A 22,478-nucleotide genomic window follows, 5' to 3' on the forward strand; every position below is an offset into this window, starting at 1 on the left:
AACAGTCGATTTTCTCTTTTCTTAATAGACACACAATAATAGATTCCTTAAACTTAGCATGATTATATGGAAATTAAATTAAATATTAAACATGTTTATGATTACGAGATGGTAATTTCACAACGTGGCAGCTCTGGCGAGAGCAACAACAGCTGATTGCTAATCAATGATTAAAAAACTGATTAAATTAGAGATAATTCTCCGCAGCTTACACTTGTCGCAGCTTTCATTGCTCCCCGCATTGCCCCCCAAGTTTCCGTACCCCCTCCTGGATTTCGAGCTTATGGGTGCAGTTGGATCCGCTTTGAGATCCCCAATAGTCGACATGTCCACCAAGCAGGCGAAATTCGTTGAAAACACCATTGCCAGCAACAAAGTGGTGATATTCAGCAAGACCTACTGTCCCTACTGCACGATGGCCAAAGAGGTGAGAAAGTTGCGAGACCTTGAAAAGTCCCAAACAGTGATAAACATCTTTGCGTTCCAGCCCTTCAAAAAGCTCAATGTGGACGCCACCATAATAGAACTCGATGGAAATCCCGATGGCAACGAAATTCAGGCAGTTCTGGGCGAGATTACCGGTGCCAGAACGGTGGGTGCACTAAATATTTTACATTATAAAGATTAATTATCATTTGTAACCTGTGTACTGTGTAGGTTCCCCGCGTCTTTATCGATGGCAAATTCATTGGCGGTGGCACTGACATCAAACGAATGTTCGAGACAGGAGCTCTGCAAAAATATTTCCAATAAATAGTGTTCTTACTCTGTTCAGAACTCCGTTTTATGTAAAAAGTTTGTTAATCTTCAAAGTCCTTAATAAATGCTTTTAAAATTTATGTTTTGCGCTTATTGAGATTACATCGTCTTCTGAGTAATGGGCAAAGTGTTACTAATACCATTCATTATCCGTTAATAATTTTTATGATTGTAGTTCTACGGATCTGTTAGCATAGATATCACAAACATAAGAATATCCCCTTCAACTGCGCCCATGTGAGCAACAGTTTGCAGTTTTAACTGATCTGGCAGCGCCGTAACTGCAGTAAATAAAAAATTGTTTACAATAGTATTTAATAAACTGAATGATGGCTGATTTGGTGAGCGGTGAAGCTTCTGAATCCGACGAGGAGCTGCAGGAGAAGAATAAGGTTGTTGAGGATATCATTTATAAATAACAGTCCAATAATAAAACCATTTTGTGACAGATTTTTGCTGCTGAAATTTCGGGCGAAGCCTCCGAAGAGGATGATGAAGACATTTACGAGCAAGGCCGAAGCAGCAACCAGGTCAACAGCACGGCTTCCATTTACCGGAATAATCTGCTTCAGCGGAAACTAAGTATGTCACCAATTCTGTGCCTTCAAACATTTCAACTTAATGCCCTTTTCCAGTCGAAAACAACATTGCCATTTGGAGATCCCTTACCGCTTTCACTCGCAGCTTTGTGTTGAGTGCATCAAAGCAGCTCGTAACCACTGATCAAATGCTCATCAAGTCGCAACATAGTCTTCAGTCGGCTCACACATCCCTGCAGCAGGCCCAGAAGAACGCCCAGGACCTGCAAAACAGGGTGGCTGATGTTATTACCAGCAACTTCCTCCCGCACATAAGCATCCAGAAGGCAACCTGACTTAGACGTATAGTGTATTTGCTGATAAACGATCAAATCTAGGCTAATCCTCTGTATCGGAATTGGGCGCATAGACCTGAGTGTTGGGTGAGGGCTCCCGCGGCACGTAGGTCCTCTGAAAGCAACGTGAGAAGATGGTTCGCACCTTGTTAGGGCGCTCAGGTGACTGGGGTATAGTTTCGTCCTCGTCGGAGGAGCTTTTCGCAGGTTTAGGTTGTTGAGAGTCGTCTGTGTTGATAAAGCAAACCTCCGTGCTGTTCGGCGGCTCTGGAGCAGGTGCCATGCTGGCCTCCAAAGCGGCATCCGCGGCTGCCAGCATGAGAGCCTCTTGTTCCGCCTCATCTTCAATCAGAACCACAGTGTCCACCTCGGCTAGGATGCGAGGGTGCTGAACAGATGGCGCCTCCGAGTCCCGGAACTGAAACAGTGGATTATCTAGGCTCGATTCTAATTGGGTCTCCTCAACTCGCCGTTTTGGCTGCACTGCAGCCGGTTCCGAAGAGCTGCCTTTGCGTTTGTTGGTCACATTCGGCTTCGAAACGCTGCTCTTTCGCTTTGCGGCCGCCGCTCGTACATCCTCATCCTGCACTGTCAGATCCTTTTGACAATAATCTTCCGAGAAGCTTATATCATCGGGGGATAGCGTGGACATGATCAGCAAGCATTCAATCTCGCCATGCTTCTTAATTTTGAGCAGGAAAGGCATGCCCGCTTCGTCGAACTCCAGGGTCAGCGAAGCATTTAAGCACTCGGCGAAGAGGAGAAATGCTCGGAATTCCTTAATGCAGAATGTAATGACCGTCTCCTTCGTTACCTGGTACTGCTCAAATTCACTGGGCTTAAGTTTCAGCTGCGTGCGCATGAACTTATCATTAACTCGGGCTCCTTCTATGTAGTTTTTGGCCACCACACTGCCCGAGTTTGCCTCCAAAGTAAGTTCCTCCTCTGAGGAGTTAAAGTTATTGGATATATCCGTCAACAGCTTGTGATCGCCACGGATTCTGAAATGTTGAGTAGTAAATTCGGATTTATATGGGCATAGTTGTTTTAAGAGAAATAAGGTAAGGAGATAAACTTAATAGTTATCCTTAACACAAACCAAAACTCACATATTCGGCATCTGATCGGTGTTAATGTTTGTGTTAATGTTTTGGTCGTCTATGATGGAAATGGTGGCCTCCTTTGTGGTCTCCAGCTTACAGCGGAGATTCACCTGCAGGTTGGTCTGGTTGTCCAGCAAGTTGAGTTCACAGTACTCCACCTGGAACATAATATTCTTAACAACTAATCCCAGTGAGCAGACTTTCGAACTTACCTCATTCATGTTGCGGAACACGGCCAAACATCCCTTCATGGAGATCTTGCAGTAGAAATCTGAGTGCGGCGGCATGTCATACACTTCGAACATGGATCTTTTGAACGATATGCTGCCCACTGCGGATTGGGTGGCATTTATGGCCCGCATCTGCAAGGATTGCTGGTCGATCTCGATGAACATCTCCTTGCCCACCTTGGACAGCGATTGTACGGCTTTGGCGATGACTTAAAAAATGAATTCTTTTAGTTATCAATATATTTTGCTGTTTATTATGTGGTACCTCTTGCATTGCTGCCCTCTAAAGTGTATTTCATTGGCAATATTTGCACTATGTTTTTGGTCGCGAAATTCGCGCTGAAATTTGTAAACAAACAAATTAGAGTGATAGTAGTCGCACAACAGGTATGAAAAATACCAACAAAGGAATTTAGTTACCCATTTATGCATTTTGAAGTAAGTATGTACTATTTTTATATTTCAATAATTTCTTTTATAATTTAAAGCAAAATATTTCCATATTGACAATTGTCCGTAAAATAAATAAATTTAAATAAGTTCTTCAACCCGATGTAGTTCCAATGTAGTCTGGTCACACTGCGGCATGCCGGTTCATCAACGAACGCCACATCAGTTCTAAATCAAATTAAGAAAAACTGGGCTAAAACCAGCCGAAAACTGGTGAAAAGTAAAATATTTGGAGAAGGAAAGCCTTAAGTTCCTCTCTACGCTTAGTATACGTAATGTGCGTGGTTTAATCTACGTTAAAACAAGTGGAAACCATGTTACGTGCCGTGGCTTTGTGTGTGTCTGTGGTGCTCATAGCACTATATACGCCAACTTCTGGGGAATCCAGTCAGAGCTATCCCATCACCACGCTAATCAACGCGAAATGGACGCAGACGCCCCTATATCTGGAAATCGCCGAGTATCTGGCCGATGAGCAGGCGGGCCTCTTCTGGGATTACGTTTCGGGGGTGACCAAGTTGGACACGGTTCTCAACGAATATGGTTTGTGTTTATAAGTCATGGAGAACCCGCATTAAAGAGCTTTTATATTCTCCTCAATGTGAATCGAATCCATATAAAATCAAGTAATGGTTCGGAATATAAAATCACCTATTCCCAAAGCCCTATAATGTGATCTTTTCCCAAAGGGTAATTTATTTTTCTGATTACGTTTTCGCTTTTCAGATACCGAGTCGCAACAGTACAATGCCGCCTTGGAGCTGGTCAAGAGCCATGTGAGTTCTCCCCAATTGCCCCTGCTTAGGCTGGTGGTATCCATGCATAGCTTGACGCCCCGGATCCAGACCCACTTCCAGTTGGCCGAGGAACTGAGGAGCAGTGGCTCTTGTCAGAGCTTTACTTTTGCCCAGGTGGGTTCCGAACTGGCCTGCAGCTTTAACGAGCTGCAGAAGAAGCTGGAAGTGCCGCTCGCCAAGGATAGCTTGGATGCTTCTGTTGTCACCTACAGCTTTGATCACATTTTCCCTGGCAGTGAGAACAATACCCGCACTGTGGTACTATACGGCGATTTGGGAAGCTCTCAATTCCGCACCTATCACAAACTATTGGAAAAGGAAGCCAATGCTGGCCGGATTCGTTACATCTTGCGTCATCAATTGGCCAAGAAGGACAAGCGACCGGTACGACTTTCGGGCTATGGAGTGGAACTCCATCTGAAGTCAACGGAATACAAGAGTCAGGATGATGCTCCAAAGCCCGAAGCTGGTTCCACTTCTGATGAGGATTTGGCTAATGAATCGGACGTCCAGGGCTTTGATTTCAAGGTGCTGAAGCAGAAGCATCCTACACTTAAGAGAGCGCTGGATCAACTGCGTCAGAGGCTTCTTCAGGGAAACGATGAGATCGCCCAATTGAAAGCATGGGAGTTCCAGGATTTGGGTCTCCAGGCGGCCGCTGCTATTGCAGAAATACAGGGTGATGAAACCCTACAAATTCTTCAATATACTGCCCATAATTTCCCCATGTTGGCCAGAACCCTGCTGGCCCACAAGGTTACGGATGGCTTAAGGGCGGAGGTAAAGCATAATACGGAAGCATTTGGAAGAAGCTTGAATGTAGCGCCTCCAGATGGTGCCCTTTTCATCAATGGACTCTTCTTCGATGCTGACACAATGGATCTGTATTCCCTGATTGAGACGCTGCGCTCGGAGATGCGTGTTCTCGAGAGTCTGCACAGTAATAATGTGAGGGGAAGCCTTGCCAGCTCCTTGCTCGCCTTGGATCTGACGGCCTCCAGCAAAAAAGAATTCGCCATCGACATCCGTGACACTGCAGTACAGTGGGTCAACGATATTGAAAACGATGTGCAGTACCGCAGGTGGCCCTCATCGGTGATGGATCTTTTGCGTCCAACCTTTCCTGGCATGTTAAGGAATATCCGAAAGAATGTGTTCAATTTGGTCCTAGTGGTAGACGCGCTGCAGCCCACAGCTAGAAGTGTTATTAAACTGTCAGAGTCGTTTGTCATCCATCAAGCTCCCATTCGCTTGGGTTTGGTTTTCGATGCGAGGGACGCCAACGAGGATAATCTTGCAGATTACGTAGCCATCACGTGCGCCTATAACTATGTGAGTCAGAAAAAGGATGCCCGAGCTGCTTTAAGTTTCCTCACCGACATCTACGCAGCAGTTGGTGAGACCAAAGTGGTCACGAAAAAAGACATAGTCAAGCAACTAACGAAGGAATTTACATCATTAAGCTTTGCCAAAGCGGAGGAGTTCCTGGAGGAAGATTCCACGTACGACTATGGCAGGGAGCTCGCAGCAGAGTTCATTCAGCGGCTGGGATTCGGAGACAAGGGACAACCTCAGGCCTTGTTGAATGGTGTTCCAATGCCCAGCAACGTTGTGACCGCCGATAGCGACTTCGAGGAGGCTATTTTCACCGAGATTATGACCCACACCAGCAATCTCCAAAAGGCTGTGTACAAAGGTGAACTGACAGACAACGATGTAGCCATTGATTATCTGATGAATCAACCTCACGTGATGCCCAGATTGAATCAGCGAATCCTAAGCCAGGAGGATGTGAAATATCTTGATATTAACGGCGTGGCCTACAAAAATCTTGGCAATGTTGGAGTTTTAAATCGTCTGTCTAACCGGGATATGACCGCTACGCTAATGGATAATCTTAAATACTTTGGTGGCAAGAAGTCTACGGAGCTTATTGGCCGAGCATCCCTACAGTTCCTAACGATTTGGGTGTTTGCTGATTTGGAAACTGACCAGGGTCGAGATCTGCTCACCCATGCCCTGGACTATGTCCAAAGTGGAGAGAGTGTGCGAGTCGCATTCATTCCAAACACTGAAAGCTCTTCCGCCTCAAGCCGGAGGAATCTTAATCGATTGGTTTGGGCTGCCATGCAGAGTCTTCCACCAACTCAAGCCACGGAGCAGGTTCTCAAGTGGCTAAAGAAACCAAAGGAGAAAATTGAGATACCCACTCAGCTCGAGGATATCCTGGGATCTACAGAGCTGCACCTGAAGATGTTGAGAGTTTATTCCCAGCGAGTGTTGGGTCTAAATAAATCCCAGCGTTTGGTCATCGGTAATGGGCGGCTTTATGGGCCCCTTTCGTCGGATGAAAGCTTTGATAGCGCCGATTTCGCTTTGCTAGCCAGGTTCAGTTCTCTACAGTATAGCGATAAGGTGCGTCAGGTCCTGAAGGAATCTGCTCAAGATGTCAATGAGGAATTCAACAGCGATACATTGCTTAAGTTGTATGCCAGCCTGCTTCCCAGGCAAACCAAAACTCGCTTTAAGCTACCAACGGACTTAAAAACCGATCACTCGGTTGTAAAACTACCGCCCAAACAGGAGAATCTTCCCCATTTTGATGTTGCCGCCGTTTTGGATCCCGCCTCCCGAGCAGCTCAAAAACTAACGCCAATACTTATTTTGCTTCGTCAAGTGCTGAACTGCCAATTGAACTTATACCTGATTCCCGTCCCCCAGCACAGCGATATGCCCGTGAAGAACTTCTACAGATACGTTGTGGAACCGGAGGTCCAATTCGAGGCGAATGGAGGCCGATCTGATGGTCCTTTGGCCAAATTCAGTGGATTGCCAGCCAATCCTCTGCTGACCCAGCAGCTGCAGGTTCCCGAGAACTGGTTGGTCGAAGCTGTGAGAGCAGTTTACGATCTGGACAACATTAAGTTGACCGATATTGGTGGACCTGTGCACAGCGAATTCGATCTGGAGTATCTGCTGTTGGAGGGTCACTGCTTTGATGCTGCTAGCGGCGCTCCGCCCAGAGGACTTCAGTTGGTGTTGGGTACCCAGAGTCAACCTACCTTGGTAGATACTATTGTGATGGCGAATTTGGGTTATTTCCAACTTAAAGCCAATCCAGGAGCTTGGTCCCTACGCTTGCGTGAAGGCAAATCGGCGGATATTTATGCAATCAGCCACATTGAAGGAACAAATACCCATCATTCGGCTGGCTCTTCTGAAGTTCAGGTTCTTATAACCTCCTTGCGATCCCATGTTGTCAAATTAAGGGTGTCTAAGAAGCCAGGCATGCAGCAGGCGGAACTCCTGTCAGATGACAACGAACAGGCAGCGCAATCAGGCATGTGGAACAGCATCGCCAGCAGTTTTGGCGGCGGCAGTGCCAACCAAGCAGCCACTGATGAGGATACGGAAACCATCAACATTTTCTCTGTGGCATCGGGACACTTGTACGAACGTCTTCTAAGGATCATGATGGTTTCGCTGCTAAAGCACACAAAATCACCTGTGAAGTTCTGGTTCTTGAAGAACTATCTTTCGCCGCAATTTACGGATTTCCTTCCTCACATGGCCAGTGAGTACAACTTCCAGTACGAATTGGTCCAGTACAAATGGCCCCGCTGGCTGCATCAGCAAACGGAAAAACAGAGGACCATTTGGGGCTACAAGATCCTTTTCCTGGACGTGCTCTTCCCGCTGAATGTGAGGAAAATCATTTTCGTGGATGCCGATGCCATCGTAAGAACGGATATAAAGGAGTTGTATGACATGGACCTCGGAGGAGCACCCTATGCCTACACGCCATTCTGCGATTCCCGCAAAGAGATGGAGGGCTTCCGATTCTGGAAGCAGGGATACTGGCGAAGCCATCTGATGGGCAGGCGTTACCACATTTCCGCCTTGTACGTGGTGGACTTGAAGAGATTCCGCAAGATTGCGGCAGGAGATAGGCTAAGAGGCCAATACCAGGCACTTAGCCAGGATCCGAACAGCTTATCCAATTTGGATCAGGACTTGCCCAACAACATGATCCACCAGGTCGCCATCAAATCCCTGCCCGACGACTGGCTATGGTGCCAAACGTGGTGCAGCGACAGCAACTTCAAGACTGCTAAAGTGATTGATTTGTGCAACAACCCGCAGACCAAGGAGGCCAAACTCACGGCCGCCCAGAGGATTGTGCCCGAATGGAAGGACTACGATGCCGAGCTGAAGACCCTGATGTCTCGCATCGAGGATCATGAGAATTCGCATAGCAGGGACTCGGCAGTTGATGATTCGGTTGACGATTCGGTGGAGGTCACCACTGTGACGCCTTCTCATGAGCCCAAGCACGGCGAGCTGTGATGAACGCGTAGTTAAATCAACATGTTTAGTGAATTTAAATATCGATGGATAAACACTTGATTACTTAGCTAAGAGCCATCTCCGAAATAACGACTAAACACATTTGTACATTTTAATTAGAACATAATGCGATTGATAACGTAAACCCAACTCAAAAAGAAAACAGCTCACTAAAGTCTGAATTGTGTTTTGTAACTCGATTTCGAACGATTTTCTTGTCTTGCATTCCAAGAGCTACTAATTAAGTTAAGCCGAAATTAAATGTCATCATACTAAATACGCGCCTTTAAGTTGAAGATTGTCAAATGTATTAAAAGTTGGAGTAAATAGTAATTAATTCAGCGTATTTTATTAACCATTTATTTGGGATGGTCAGGCCACTTTACCCCCTCGAAAAGCTTTGGTGACTGCGTATGTGCGTTAGGTGGCAACGCCAAATTCAAATAAAGTTTTCAAAAATCTCAGTATTTCAATTTGTATTTTTGTTGGTTTTATTTCATATTATTTTGAGTTAACTTGCTTTCGTATCTACATAAAGAATCTATTTAATAAATTTAATACAATGCTGCTTTACTTTATTGTTTAGCTCTTAATATGAAATAGTTCATTATTTTAGCAATTTATTAATAAATTTTCATTTGGTATTTAGTAAGGCAGACAGTGCAGTCCAAAGACGTTGATCTTTTCCATATTTATTATTAGGTTTGATCTGCTTCTCGATTGGCGTTCATTTGTAAGTTAAAAGTAATTCCTCAGCATTTGCGATGAACATTTCATTCCCATTAATTTAGTTTTAGCGTATCTAATATATAGTTAAAAATTTGATTCTTCACTTTAGTTTCCATCTAGCGCTGAGTGTAGTATACAATAGTTAATTAAAGCTTTCTTTTTATTCAATTTGCTCAATATGTTATTATATATGTTTTGGTTCAGACTACGCAATTGTTTTCTATCCACTTTTGAACTAGCTCATAAGTGTTTAAAGGGAAATATATAGTTAATATATTAATTAAGGTTCGCTTCTCGGTTAAATTATATAAAAAAATGCGGCTGCCAAAAGGATTCTCCTTGTCAGTTTGAAGTTGTGTATATTTTATGTGTATTGTATCTGTATCTGGTGTATCTTGCGCTCCTCTTACGTGCTAAGAATTGACGATACTACAAAATTAGACAGTTCGCTTTCGTATCTGTATCTGTAGTCTTTGTTATCATCAGTTTAAAATGGTATAGGCATATTTGAATGAATGCTTCCCAGTTTCTTGAGTTCGATTCGTTGTTGATGTCTATGTATGCATATAGGCATTGCTTTAATCCAGGTGTTTATACATATCCTCCAGCTGGGGCTTAAAATAGCTCTTAAGCTGCGGTCTCTTGGCTTTGAATGTGGGCGTCAGCAGTCCGTTTTGCACCGAGAAGGGATCCGGATGCAGATAGATATCTTTAACCTAAAATTAAATATCCCGGATATTATCTCGAAACCTATAGGTATGCTGATTCAAAAGCTCACCTGTTCGAATGACTTGAGTCCACTCTGCTTGCCCCAGTTGAGCATGTCGTTCATGATCAGTTCCTTGACATTCTTATTATTGCACAGGACGGAGAGTGTGCCGCGTACATTGTTCTCCGTGGCCCATTGCTTCAGTACATCGGTATCAGGTACAACAACAGCGATAATGCAGCTCTGAAAGAATTTGGTAAATATGTACATATATAATACAATTTCGGTCTTACCTTTAAGCTCTCTCCATAGACATAAACTTGATTTACGTATTGACTGAGCGTGTAGATATTCTCGATCTTCTCGGGCACTATGTACTCGCCCTGGCTAAGCTTGAAGATGTGCTTGCGGCGATCGATGATCCGTAGTGTTCCATTTGGCAGCCACATGCCCACATCGCCCGTATGATGCCAGCCCTCCGAATCGATGGCCTCCGCCGTCTTTTCGGGATCCTTATAGTAACTATTCACACAACAATTCAATGGATTAAACAAAAGTGGAATATTCATATTAGCTTTACCTACCCATGGAACACATTCGATCCGCGCACACACACCTCGCCAGTATTTTGATTGGCAAAGTACTCCATCTCCGGCACATCCACCAGTTTCACAGCATTGCAGGACACGGGTGGTCCCACATGGTTGGGCACATGATCTCCCTGAACGGTAAGGGTAATGGCCCCCGTGCACTCCGTTTGGCCATATCCCTCGAGAACCAGGCAGCCCAGAGCACAGCGCATGAAGGTCAGGACATTTCCGGCCAATGGGGCGGAGCCCACGACCATTAAACGAAGATTTCCGCCAAAGGCCTGATGCACCTTCTTGAAGACCAACTTGTCCCAGCAGCCGTTCCTCCGCAGGACACCCCTGGCGATCTCCTTCTCCTTCGCTCGCATAGCCATATTGAAGAGACCCCTCTTCAGTCCAGACGCTGAGATATCATTCTGAATCTTGTCGTAGACGCGGTTCAAAAGACGAGGCACTGCCGGCATTACGGTTGGTTTCAGCATCTTGAGGTCATTGGTTAATTCCTTGATGTCGCCGGAATAGAAGCCCACACAGCCGCCCACATAGTACATTCCATTCTCGCAGCAACGCTCGAACATGTGGGCCAGGGGCAGGAATGACACCATCACATCGCCCGCCCGGATGCGATGGTCGCCCATCTGCAGGATCACAGAACAGACGCCGGCCACCACGTTGCCGTGGGTGAGCATCACGCCCTTCGGATTGCCCGTCGTCCCGGACGTGTAGCACACCGTGCAAAGATCCTCCGCCGTCGGCGGCACCTCCGGATGGTTGCCTTTGGCACCTAGTTTCTCCACATCGATAAATGAGAATATCTGTATGCCTCGGCTGCGTGCCCGCTCCAGGGTCGTCTGCCGGATGGGCTTGATAGCCACTATGATCTTCAGACTGCGCGGCGCCTTCTCCAACAGCATGGCCGCCTTGCCATCGTCCTCCACAATCACCACCTGCATATCCGTCTGGCGTATGATGAAGGCGCAGGCATCGGGGCCCAGGGTGTCGTACAGCGGCACCACCACCAAGGAGAAGGAGTAGCAGCCCTGCTCGTACAGGATCCATTCCGGGCGGTTCTGCGAGTAGATCCCAATCAACTGCTTTGGCCTGGCTCCTAGCGCCAGCATTCCGGCTCCAAAGTTCTTGGCACGCAGCAGGGCCTCGTCGTAGTTGATCCACTAAGTTGACAAGGATTGGAGTAAATTAAATATGTAAATGCATATTACATATAACTAGAACTATATCAATTTCCAATTATGACTTTTGGGACTTTTACCTGGTAGGGGGAGGTCAGGGTCTCGCGCCAGCCAAGACATGGTCCATTGTTGGAGGCGTAGGCGCCCTCGCGGAACGTCTGGTACAGGGTGCGGACATTCTCTGTGATGTAGGACACGAACTTGCCGTTCTTCGACTCCTTGTAGAACTTGGAGACGTGTATTTGTTCTGGACCCTGCAATGCAAGTGAAGTGACCCCAAAAGAAACAGAGAAGTCGGAGGACATGCAATGAGTGAGATACGTTCAGATATTGAGGTAGAAAAGAATATATACAATCAAGAGTTCGGTGGGGTACAGATAGTATTTTTGTTGGGTTAGACAGATGCAAATACATATGTACATATGTTCAACGTTAGTGAGTTGCTTGTCTTGAGCTAAAAAAAAAAAATAAATAAATATTTCTTCGTCATTTAATTGCCATTAACGGAAATGGGAAGCCATATAAAAGATTTAGGTACAATGGGATATTGTCGTAAGTTCAAGTTTTAATTGATCTCATACGATCGGAAATCTGTTTCCCCTAAATCTAGAGCTATTATAGTCCGTCCATCCATTGAGTGTGTTTATTTTCGGTTACTTTAGCCAATTGTTAGAATAAAATCAATAACCATTCTAGTTTATGTACGCAGCCAAAAGGCTATGATTTATCATTTATTTTGTGGCCAGAGACATAAACCCATCACTCGGCGGGATTTCATTAGTCCGCTCGAAAGTAAAGCACATCGAGCCACTTCCTTTATGGTAAACAGCTGCGAAAGAAACAACAACCGCAATGGCCAAAAGTGTTGATGTACGAGAACGAATATCAAAATACTCTGCGATGGGGGAATATTTTTGTGGGGGGTACTGGTCCGCGGATCCAAAGAGTTAGTTTGTTTATTTTTGCTGCCCGCTTTTAATGAGCAAAATGCGAATGTATTTTCAAAACTAATTGTTTTCCACAGATTAAAGTGCTTTGCAAATTGATTTTGTTTATGGATTTCATTTTCATTATTGACGCAAGTCTAGGGGAAATTGTTAGTTAGCTAGTGCATACTACGAGGGGCTTAGTTTCATGGGGCATACCCTATGGTGGATATCTTGACGATGATCGTATATGATCTAGCCCACGAAATGTAAGAGACGGTAAACAAAAATAAAAGAAGCAAAATAAAGTATATATTAGTGATTGCTTAGTTAATCCTGGTCAGGCAGTTTTGTCATTTCATTCTATTTGTTTAGGTCCTCATAAAGGGGTTTACCTTGAGCACATCGCTCTGATTGCTTAGCTCGATGGGCACTCGTATACTGGTGATTTGGCCGCAACAGGACATGGTTTTCTTTTTTTTTCTGTATTATCACTTCTTAGGTTTACTCAATGTTTGCTGACTTTTGGACACTTTCTTCACTTATGGCTCTATTTATTGATCGTTCAGATTGCATCTGACATTTTACACGCACATTTTCCAAGCGACTGTAAAACACAAACGCGAATTTAAGCACATTTCCAATTCATTGACCAATTTGCATTCAATATCTGGCGTTTAATTGCCAAGTACGCCTCGCGTTTAAACGGTCCAATGTACATTTCAATTATAGATTTTCCCATAAGGCACATTTCATAACCGCATCGAGATCGTTTAAACGCTAATTAGCGCGCGCTTAAAATAGATTTGTAATTGAAGGGTGTGCGGAAAATGTTGTTCAGATATTAAACAGATATTATTGTTTATTTTATATCGATAGTTGCTCCATTCTATGTATTTTTTTTACTATTCAAAATTTTTGGTTCACTTCTTCTACTAATAATTTTTGGTATTTAATCTTATATTGATCGTATAGTATCATTCCTTATTTTATTAATCCACTTAGCATCTACTTAAATTCATTTTAAAACCTCACATAATATCTGAATTACACCAATTAGAACAAAAATTAAAAGCAGAACCAAAAGTCAAAAGCCATAGCATAATTATGACGCCTGGCTGTCCGTTTGCATATTTTTGGCAAGTGCGGCCCAGTCATTTTGTTTATAATTTTTCAATATTGGCAGCTGCAGGGCGGCCCCAAAAAAAGGGGATAGCAAAAAAAAAAGGCAAGAGAACGGTGTAAAATGGCCAAGACAAAAAGAGAGAGTGGCCAACACATTATCGACAAGGCGTCGTCTGCGGATTTTGCTTGGCCTGCCCCAAATTATTTTTATAAATAGTTCGTTTGTGGGTAAAAACGTTCCACTCTGTTGTTATCTATGGGACCCGCCAAATGTGTGTGGCGGCATTAAATAAAAGAAAAAAACCAAACTATGCTTTCACACACACACTCGAATACAATTAACACTTTATGCAAAATGCTAAGAAATAGAGGAAAATTTCAATTTTCTAAAGACGATCGAGTACTGAGTCATGGGGAACGCGTTTCGGGCCTCATTGGGATGTTTTGAGCCAATTGGCAGAGAGCAAACATTTTCCTCAATGAGCAATTCATCTTTGAGTTATGGTAATTGTGGTGGTCATAAAATCGGACATAAACTATTGGCCCAACAAAAATCGAGAGCCAAAGAAAAGAAATGAAAATAAATGAATGAAACAGCCGGGACCAAAAAGAATTTCAATTGAATCTGCAAGGTATCAATAGTTTGGCAGCATATTTTTAAAAATAAAAAAAATAAACGAAAGCCAGGAAAAATATGCGAGAATTTCAAGGTCGTTTGGGAAAAGCTTTTTTTTCGGTTTCCAGGTGGCTGGCATATTTTTTAAAGCGTTCTGAATTTATGTATTTTCTAGTACCAACTTCAAGTGCTCACAAAATTCATTGTTCTAACTTATTCCTTACTAACCATTATATTTTAGAAATTATCTTAAATAACAAACCACAGGGAATCTTTTGAATGCATTGGTTGTAATACAAAAGAATATATTTAAAGATATATGTGCGGTGGTTTTACTTCCTGGCATTTTGATTGATTAAGATAGATTGCAGTCGTGTTATATAGAGCCAAAGTTAAAATGTAAGGGGAAAAAAATATAAAATTGTAAAATTTGATTTATTTTTCAATTAGTGGCTATTTCTGTAAATCTCTTTGAATTTGTTGATACTTTCGACATATTTGTACAAATGCATTCACGTTCAAAAGTGCACATGGCTCAAAAATTCTTGAAAAATATAAAATGTATCTCTTAAATATAAACAGCTATAAAATGATATGGGCAATCTGTGTGTATTGTTAAGATCAACCGTTTACAACTGAAAAACCCCACCAATTAAGCCAACAACATTCATCAATCTAAATATGAATCAAAATCGTGTTAAAATTAGCTATATAACCAATCTGGGGGCTGAGTTTTTCTTAGATGTTTCAAGTATAGAAACTGCGTGAACTTGAACTTGAGTGGCTGAGTTCACGTGGCAACACGACGGCACTTTGACACTTTGGCAAATCGATTTCCTTTGGAAAATCATTTCATTTTTCTTCGTTAATTTCCGTCCACTTTTTTGAACATTTTTTTTTGGGGGTTCTTGCGCTTTACGTAATGAGATTAAACGCTTGTATTTTTGTCAATTTGTTGCAAATTGTCGTGCGTTTTTTCGCTCTTTATTTCGTTTTGTTTAGTATACACGAGCTATTATTTATAAAAAAATACGTTTGTTTCATAGATATACATATATCTGCGACATGTACATTATGTTGTTGTTGCTTGTTATTTCGTTTTTTTCTTTTTCAAATTTTTTTTGGGATTTTTCTAACTTGAAATATATTCTTGCGACTTGAGCCCGCCACGATCTGCGCGACACGATGTTAAATTTCGAACTGAGTGGCAGAAGTAAAATATTGGCCGTGGCTAAAAATGATTTTGGCCGGCCCGAGGAATCTGCTTTTCATTTGGGAGAGAGATTGAGAAAAATCGAGCGAAAGATTTTGTGGGTTTTTGGGGGTAATTTCGGGGGGATCAAGTAGAATGCAGCGTTCGGCCAGAAATTTTATTCGTTTATATGTTCTTGTTTTGATATTAAATGGTTTTTCTTTTTACTCTTTGCCAAATAGATTTGTTCTAATTTTTTGTTGGCTCGATCAAGTTGTCCACCTGTCTCGATTTTCCCTTTACCAAACGAGCAGTATTCACATATTTATGTGAATGTGTGTAGTAAGTAAGCAATAGAGGTGTTTCCTTATGGTAGTGACAGCAATTTTCAACTCTTTAATAACCAAAATGATTTATGGTCTATACGAGAGGACCACGCCCACTTTTGCGACTGGTAAAAATAGAAAGCATTTGTTTACTTTTGGGCATCCCATCATGGAATGCTTTATACTATGCAAAGTTTCATTGGTCATTAAATAAAAACAAAATATTCTATTTTATTTTTAAAAATAAATAATATTTCAGATATGTTTGCCACACACTTCCCATACCAATTAGACTCGTTGCTAATTGTTTTAAATTTATAACCGATTGCTTACATGCTCTCAATTACTCAATATTCAATGAATGTTGTTTAATTTATGCACCTTTCAGTCTAAATCCACTCAACATTAGCTCATAGCCACATATTTATCGTTTCATTTGCACCTCAATTTGCGCACATTAGCAATTTCAGTGCTCATACACACTTATGTATATTGGAAAACACTCTGTGAAGAAGAAAGAGTGTGCCAAATGTTGGTGCATTCTAATCTGTACGCCATAGCAGACTAAACAAGCACACTAAGTGAGTGAAATTCCGAAATGCATAATTATACAAAATACTTGTTTTACAACCGCACAAGCAAATGTATCTGCTCACATGTAGACAGGTTGGCCCTGTCTTGTCAAAAGTCTGACATTTCCTTATTATTCCGTTGTCTTTCATTGTTTGTTTGTAATTGGGCGGGGACTTTCGATGGCATTTAACATGGAATAAAAAAAAAACTTCAATATTTTTCAAATTTTTCTTTCGATTTTAAAACTATTTCAAAGCTAATTCCTGTAATACAACTAACTTGCTGTTTGAAAATTTATATCTTTCGACTGCTTTTAAATAGATTTATTCGCCGGATATGAATGTGAAAACAGGTTATGAGAAAAATAATCAACACTTAAGTGGAAGTGCTGTATGGTTTCGAAATGTATCACTTACTTAAAAAAAGACAAGTTAGAAATACCTTAGTATTAATAATGGAAGAAGATGAAATTTCTACAATTTCATTCAACTTTTCCGTTTTTACAACGCTAGGAACAAAAATGTATTCACTTAGCATTCAATAAATCATTTGTTTAATCAACGATTATCGCGTTTCACAGTGCCTTCAGCCTTCAACCCACGAAAACTGGGGCTGCGATTTTGGCAATGTCGAATATTGCGCGAAATATGCTATTGTGTCAATAATTGTTTATTTACATGACATCAACACAAAAGGAAAGGTCCGTTACAACAATTCGAGCGGGGAAAATGTCGGCTAGTTCAGTTGAAGGAAATTCCTCTGACAATCGTGTGTGTGGGGTACAATCGGCGCGGAAAATATCTGCATAGATCGAAATTGAGAGAACCAGGATACTAATTAGGGGAAAATGCCAATTGAGCCATGACAAGATTTATTATTGTCGTGCCGCTGTCATTCGATAATTTATCAGCGAGAATGTTGCAGTCTTGGCAAAAGAAATTCATACATTAGAGCATGAGGTGGTGGCAGCTATTTTTAATCATTTTCGCACCACTGTGGCACAGACGTCACGGCTAAAAGTCGAAGAACAAAGGCGAAATGAAAATCGAAATGGTGAAAATGTGTGAAAATCATGTGACGACAACAACGAAGCAGAGTCCGTTTTTGGGAAACCGACTCGTGATCGTGGACGTGTGCACATCAAAGCAGCCAAGCTCTTTTTGGCCCACATGCCTCGGGGGATTCTCCTGTTCTACCTCAAACACAACCGAGCCTCAGAGAAAACTCAAGACAAACAGTTCGCAATTGAATATTGAATGATGTAATTGATGAGATCAAAGTCGATCAATTGCGAAATCAGCATACCTCTAGCAATGGCGATTGGTTCTCCAGAGGCACTAACGGTCGTTCCGGAACGGGCCTCGTTGCAAAGTAGTATGCCACACTAGCTGCCAGGCTTCCTAGGGTTAATGTTCCCAAAGTGCCTCCCAGGTAGTACAGATACCCATCGATCTCGTCCCCTGTTGAGGTGATTCAAATAAAGTGGATTAATGCATTGATCTTAAGATTACTATTTTTTGGGAATTTTGACTTTTTTTGGTCACAATTAATTATTACAAAACAATAAAACAATTATTACTAAGAAAACTAATTTTTAGGAGGTTAAAAAAAATATGTTTAACATTTTCTAATAAATTCGCACGTTTAGTTATATGTCAAAAATACTTATTATTACAAGTTAAGTACTTAAGCAATTAAGGATTTAAATTGTTTGATAGTAGTATCATTTAAGCTTAAATATATTTGAAACTCATACGTGGTATTAAGATTTTATAAAACTTTTATACAAATACTTACAGAAATATGAAAAATTGCTGACAATCAAATGATTGACGTAGGCCATAACCGATTTCTCTGGCGTCATCGTTTTTTCCTTAATATATTATTGTTTTTTTTTTTTGTGGTATTACAGTAGTAGTTAATAGTTGTTTTTCTTTTCAACCTGAGTGAATGTTACGTGTTTAGCTTAATGATTGCCTACAGAAGATAGCCTGCGAAAAAATCAATAGAAGAGCCCACATCAGTGAAATATTTTTCTAAATTGATTTTATAATAATGGGTTGTTTGGGAAACACTGCACTGAAAAAGGGGCCTAATGAGCCATTGAGAATTCTCAATCCCCGTGCCCAGCAAATGCAATCAAGCTGAACCAGAGGCCAAAACCGCAGCATATAAATGCCATTCATTTTCCGCCTAATTAGAGGGTTATCCATATGCACACATCAACCTATGTATCATTTTATAGATCGGTAATTGCCACTGGGCCCCTGACAAGTCAAGTGACAGCAATTAAAATGCGTTCAATTTGGGATGATTATTTTAATTGGACTTACAGCGGTTTTATACATTAGGGGTAGATTGTGCTTACCAGATATAAAATCCAAATAAAAAAACATATTTGAAAGTCCGCTGATCAATGTCTAAGTCTTAAACTTTTGCCCCTTAGAAATTATGAAGTAAGCATATGTACAGCAATTTTTTATAGACAAAGCTGCACTTGCCCATCAGTTGTGCGATTATTGCTTTATCTGCTGTGTTCGGCATTTGTATTATCAGTTCTAAAAAAAAAAATAGGAGTAAAAATGCAACTGGAATACGAGCAACAAACTTTAAGAGACCAGATCCGGCAATTAAGACTCTCCAATGCTCTACAGATTTTTGAACTTTCTAAATGCTTTTTTCTGTTATAAAGCTTTATCCCTTTTGTATTTAAGTATGTGTATTTAACACCTATTTTATTTATTTATACACTCTACGTACTACAATTGCAATCAATTGAAATAGTAGAATTACATTCCATTAGTTGGCAAGAAAGTCAGGTTTAAAAAGTTTTGTAAACCAGAAATAATCATATAAAATCATTTTCCACTATTTATCTGATAAATATATTTATTTCTAATTTTACTTGACCTTAAGCATAAGCACCTGCCATAAACTGCATTCTACAATAACTGGTTTCTCAAGATTGAATAATTTATTTGAGTATTTCCCATCTATAAAGGCTAAAATATTGATAAACATTACAAGTTGGGATGGAATTCCCAACAATACTAGCTGCCTTAACAGGTTTTCAAATGCTTGTGCCAATAATAAAAAATGTTTTGTAGAGGAGAAAATTCCCAGACTACTTGTAATGTGTAGTGAATAAAATTATCATAATAAATGGTAATACAATGACAAGCTGGCACGATAAACTTTAGTTTCATAAACATTTTCCCGGAAGAAACACAAACACTTTATTATGTTTTTCTTACGACTTATTAAATCGATTAGTCAAACAGTGGTTTACTTATTATGTTAGCATGTATTAAAGTATTTCTGACTGCAATATAAAAACCAAATATATCTTCATTAATAGCTTCCCCATATATTCCTGTATACCTATAATCGAATCTGAAGAAGTTCAAAATGCTTTCATCTGCTCCAAAGAAAGTCACATACATACATTTCCATTTCGAGGCTTAAACAAAAGGAGGAACCCTTGTGTTTAATATTTAATCCTCTTTAGTTGGTCACTTCTGGGATTTAAAGAATGCACTTGAGGCACGGAGGCAAACGCCACATGACCACCGAGTAGGCCGACCCACTTCACCCACATAAACAGGCGGCTGGTGGAGCGCATCCCAAGCTCTTGGTCTGCTGATAAGAATGCTTGGGGCAGCAGAAACGGCAAGAACAGGGAGAACCTTTATCAGTCTGCTGGTGAAACTTTGCACCCAGACATCTGGTCGAAGCCCCCTTCCTAAGCAGATTATTCGTCTCTGGACAATGCAGACGGGCGATCCAAAAACAAGTGCGAAATATATGTGTATTTATTTTGTATCCGAAGAGTAGCTATACCCTATAGCAAAGTATAACTAAGCCATATTTATTAGAGGCCTAAAAAACTTTTCTGTATGCCTATCTAGAAAAAACATTGATTTGTGGCTCTATGATGGAATTGATTTTTTCCCATCGATTGATTATTTCACCTAATTGTTTCTTTGAAGATACATACGTAGATTGTGTAGCTCTCATATTGTTTACGTATCAATGCATTTCAATTATTTTGCATTTCTGGTACTTTGTTACGGGTCATATATCTTGAAGTTAAGGCCCTCATAAGTCTGCTTTAATACAAGTAATTTAATTTCTTTACATAAGATATCTTTTAGTAAGATACTATATATGTATGATCTTCTGATTAAACGAAATCTCCAGACATTCCTTTTCCCATAAAAGAACGGAATATTATGCAATATAAAAAACTGTTTTTAGGCTATTGATTTTATAGACTGTTTTCTTGATAGCCGGGTCAAATCAGGTTTGGCCAAACGTGAGGAGGAACAAAAAGAGGGCAAGGAAAGGAAAAAGCAAAGAGCGAGAAACAAAATGGAGCCTACTGAGGTCAAGGCGGCCCATGCGATTTTCGTCCATTTTTCCAAAATTTCTTACCTACGATTCTGGACTACTTGAAGATGAAACACATTTGTCGGGCTTATTTATAGATTTGGGCACGGGCCGACTATTTATACAGCTAAATTAGCCTGGGAAAATCAATGAAAATTTTACGTTTCGGCACTCGCTGATTCCGCCTATCGTATTTTTTACCGGGTCGCTTTGGGGGGGCGTTTATGTAGGCGCGGGGCGAAAACAGAGAGAAAAAGCCCTAGAACCGAGCATGGAATACCGAAAAAGCGAATGCCGGAAAAATTACTGCTAAACGGTCCGACGTTCGCAACAGAACTGAGTACTGCCAACCGAGAATCTCGGAAACAAAGTCAGTTTGCGTTTGAGTCCGTGTTCTGAGCATGCGTGCAACTGTTCCAACAACAGCGAGCACAACAACACCAGTCGCAATCGCATGAATGAAGCCACACGGAGAACCGAACACCGCTAACTACAGAGAGCCAGTGCATACACCGAGCAAATAAGTTACAAGTATTTTTCGCAAAATAACAGTTAAAGTCTTAATTTAAGCCAAAGCCTTAACTGGTTTATCAATATTATTGATATGATTTAATATTGATATTGTCTTTTAAATCATTTTATTGGATTTAAATATGCATTTCATCCAAATTCACAAATTTTAACAATGTTAAATAATTACTTACAAAGCAAAATTAACAATGGATATAAAATACACTTCCTATTTCTTCACACTTTATTTCTCATGTTATCATGAGCCACAGTTAAACTCTAACTTTTTCTGTAAGTGTGCCAGGGCTCCAAGGAGAGAGCGGCATTTGCGAGAGAGCGCTAACTCAGCTCCAGTCATAACAAACAACGAAACAAAGTGGCAAAGGCAAACAAACTGCACGTGCTACACCAAACCGTTGGATAGGGATGGGGAGCGGAGTGGAAGTGGCAAAAAGAGGAGAGCAGAATGCAGAGAGAAAGCCGGTTGCAGAGAGAAATCCATTGTGTCTGCCCGCTTTAGTGGCGCTCAGTTTTAGGAGGTGTGGGGAGAGGTCGGGCAAAGGATAACAGCCGCAGACAAACGGCTGTCTTTTTATGTCCAGCTGAATCGCGAAGGGGGGGGGGGGGGTTTCGTGACGCACTTGCTCCTTTCGGTCCTGCAATGCGACACGGTTGCAAGGGTTGCTTCTGCACTTTATGTTCCATAAAATATATAAAATATATTTTTTTAGTCTAAATCTTTGTGCGTTATTTTCATTTGTACCCTTTATCACTCCATTTCTCATATATAGCATAAATGATAAGATGATGAAAATATAAATAGTGAATAGGTTAGTAAAAATATTTATAATTTTTCGCACTTTGTTTTTATTATTTAGGTACTTTAAATAAAAATATTGCGTATACGCAAGAAAAAAACTTTCTTCTGTTAATAAATATTTCTAAAGTACATATGCACATATCACAATATTGTTCGTTACAATATGCTTTTTCAACGCTTCTTAAATCGTTTATCTAGGCTTCTGCATACGTAGAGCTTAAAT

General features: G+C 41.2%; 5 protein-coding genes across 10 annotated transcripts; 3 read left to right on the forward strand and 2 right to left on the reverse strand.

The window, feature by feature from the left end:
* Positions 1 to 10: 10 nt before the first annotated feature.
* Positions 11 to 838, forward strand: Grx1 (Glutaredoxin 1). 2 transcript variants are annotated; one of them, NM_001259898.2, is made up of 4 exons: positions 11 to 111; positions 208 to 427; positions 488 to 592; positions 658 to 838. In NM_001259898.2, exons 2-4 carry the CDS (start codon positions 284 to 286, stop codon positions 751 to 753), a joined length of 345 nt encoding a protein of 114 aa, NP_001246827.1. In that variant the 5' UTR covers positions 11 to 111; positions 208 to 283; the 3' UTR covers positions 754 to 838. The 2 variants fall into 2 exon arrangements, with proteins under 2 accessions (NP_001246827.1, NP_649065.1); NM_140808.3 differs by lacking the exon at positions 11 to 111 and having other exon boundaries at positions 119 to 427.
* On the reverse strand, positions 826 to 3,334 carry Rad9 (the record flags this gene model as incomplete). Of its 2 annotated transcripts, NM_140809.3 has the most annotated exons (6): positions 3,232 to 3,334; positions 2,949 to 3,175; positions 2,743 to 2,894; positions 1,779 to 2,634; positions 1,429 to 1,561; positions 826 to 1,133 (listed from the first exon to the last, which is right to left on the reverse strand). In NM_140809.3, exons 1-5 carry the CDS (start codon positions 3,263 to 3,265, stop codon positions 1,460 to 1,462), a joined length of 1,371 nt encoding a protein of 456 aa, NP_649066.1. In that variant the 5' UTR covers positions 3,266 to 3,334. The 2 variants fall into 2 exon arrangements, with proteins under 2 accessions (NP_649066.1, NP_001097639.2); NM_001104169.3 differs by lacking the exons at positions 826 to 1,133; positions 1,429 to 1,561 and having other exon boundaries at positions 1,677 to 2,634.
* Blos3 (Biogenesis of lysosome-related organelles complex 1, subunit 3) lies at positions 1,005 to 1,678 on the forward strand. The gene is made up of 3 exons (NM_001104170.3): positions 1,005 to 1,151; positions 1,209 to 1,341; positions 1,395 to 1,678. The coding sequence occupies exons 1-3, from the start codon at positions 1,089 to 1,091 to the stop codon at positions 1,631 to 1,633; spliced, it is 435 nt and encodes a 144-aa protein (NP_001097640.1). The 5' UTR covers positions 1,005 to 1,088; the 3' UTR covers positions 1,634 to 1,678.
* Positions 3,335 to 3,527: 193 nt separating the features above from the next.
* Positions 3,528 to 9,026, forward strand: Uggt (UDP-glucose-glycoprotein glucosyltransferase). The gene is made up of 2 exons (NM_079427.3): positions 3,528 to 3,959; positions 4,143 to 9,026. Exons 1-2 carry the CDS (start codon positions 3,731 to 3,733, stop codon positions 8,558 to 8,560), a joined length of 4,647 nt encoding a protein of 1,548 aa, NP_524151.2. The 5' UTR covers positions 3,528 to 3,730; the 3' UTR covers positions 8,561 to 9,026.
* A 4-nt stretch (positions 9,027 to 9,030) lies between these two features.
* CG3961 (uncharacterized protein) lies at positions 9,031 to 21,264 on the reverse strand. Of its 4 annotated transcripts, NM_140810.4 has the most exons (9): positions 21,127 to 21,264; positions 20,971 to 21,062; positions 18,334 to 18,527; positions 17,842 to 17,996; positions 11,859 to 12,032; positions 10,583 to 11,760; positions 10,292 to 10,520; positions 10,068 to 10,241; positions 9,031 to 10,005 (listed from the first exon to the last, which is right to left on the reverse strand). In NM_140810.4, exons 3-9 carry the CDS (start codon positions 18,398 to 18,400, stop codon positions 9,868 to 9,870), a joined length of 2,115 nt encoding a protein of 704 aa, NP_649067.2. In that variant the 5' UTR covers positions 18,401 to 18,527; positions 20,971 to 21,062; positions 21,127 to 21,264; the 3' UTR covers positions 9,031 to 9,867. The 4 variants fall into 4 exon arrangements, with proteins under 4 accessions (NP_649067.2, NP_730369.1, NP_001262024.1 ...); NM_168781.3 differs by having other exon boundaries at positions 20,971 to 21,264; NM_001275095.1 differs by lacking the exons at positions 17,842 to 17,996; positions 18,334 to 18,527; positions 20,971 to 21,062; positions 21,127 to 21,264 and adding exons at positions 12,924 to 12,959; positions 13,100 to 13,311; positions 15,583 to 15,626.
* Positions 21,265 to 22,478: the final 1,214 nt, after the last annotated feature.

This window comes from Drosophila melanogaster, chromosome 3L, assembly GCF_000001215.4.
Source record: "Drosophila melanogaster chromosome 3L".
Taxonomy (NCBI): Eukaryota; Metazoa; Arthropoda; class Insecta; order Diptera; family Drosophilidae; genus Drosophila; species Drosophila melanogaster.

Bases quoted from the DNA above. Each gene is read 5' to 3' on its own strand.
- Grx1 (NM_001259898.2), top strand. From the start codon at position 284: ATGGGTGCAGTTGGATCCGCTTTGAGATCCCCAATAGTCGACATGTCC. The intron at 428-487 runs GTGAGAAAGTTG...TTTGCGTTCCAG, and splicing joins ACTGCACGATGGCCAAAGAG to CCCTTCAAAAAGCTCAATGT. The intron at 593-657 runs GTGGGTGCACTA...TGTACTGTGTAG, and splicing joins AGATTACCGGTGCCAGAACG to GTTCCCCGCGTCTTTATCGA.
- Uggt (NM_079427.3), top strand. From the start codon at position 3,731: ATGTTACGTGCCGTGGCTTTGTGTGTGTCTGTGGTGCTCATAGCACTA. The intron at 3,960-4,142 runs GTTTGTGTTTAT...TTCGCTTTTCAG, and splicing joins CACGGTTCTCAACGAATATG to ATACCGAGTCGCAACAGTAC.
- CG3961 (NM_140810.4), bottom strand. From the start codon at position 18,400: ATGACGCCAGAGAAATCGGTTATGGCCTACGTCAATCATTTGATTGTC. The intron at 11,761-11,858 runs GTAAAAGTCCCA...TTGTCAACTTAG, and splicing joins CCCTGACCTCCCCCTACCAG to TGGATCAACTACGACGAGGC. The intron at 10,521-10,582 runs GTAGGTAAAGCT...TTGTGTGAATAG, and splicing joins GGATCGAATGTGTTCCATGG to TTACTATAAGGATCCCGAAA.
- Blos3 (NM_001104170.3), top strand. From the start codon at position 1,089: ATGGCTGATTTGGTGAGCGGTGAAGCTTCTGAATCCGACGAGGAGCTG. The intron at 1,152-1,208 runs GTTGTTGAGGAT...ATTTTGTGACAG, and splicing joins AGCTGCAGGAGAAGAATAAG to ATTTTTGCTGCTGAAATTTC. The intron at 1,342-1,394 runs GTATGTCACCAA...GCCCTTTTCCAG, and splicing joins TCTGCTTCAGCGGAAACTAA to TCGAAAACAACATTGCCATT.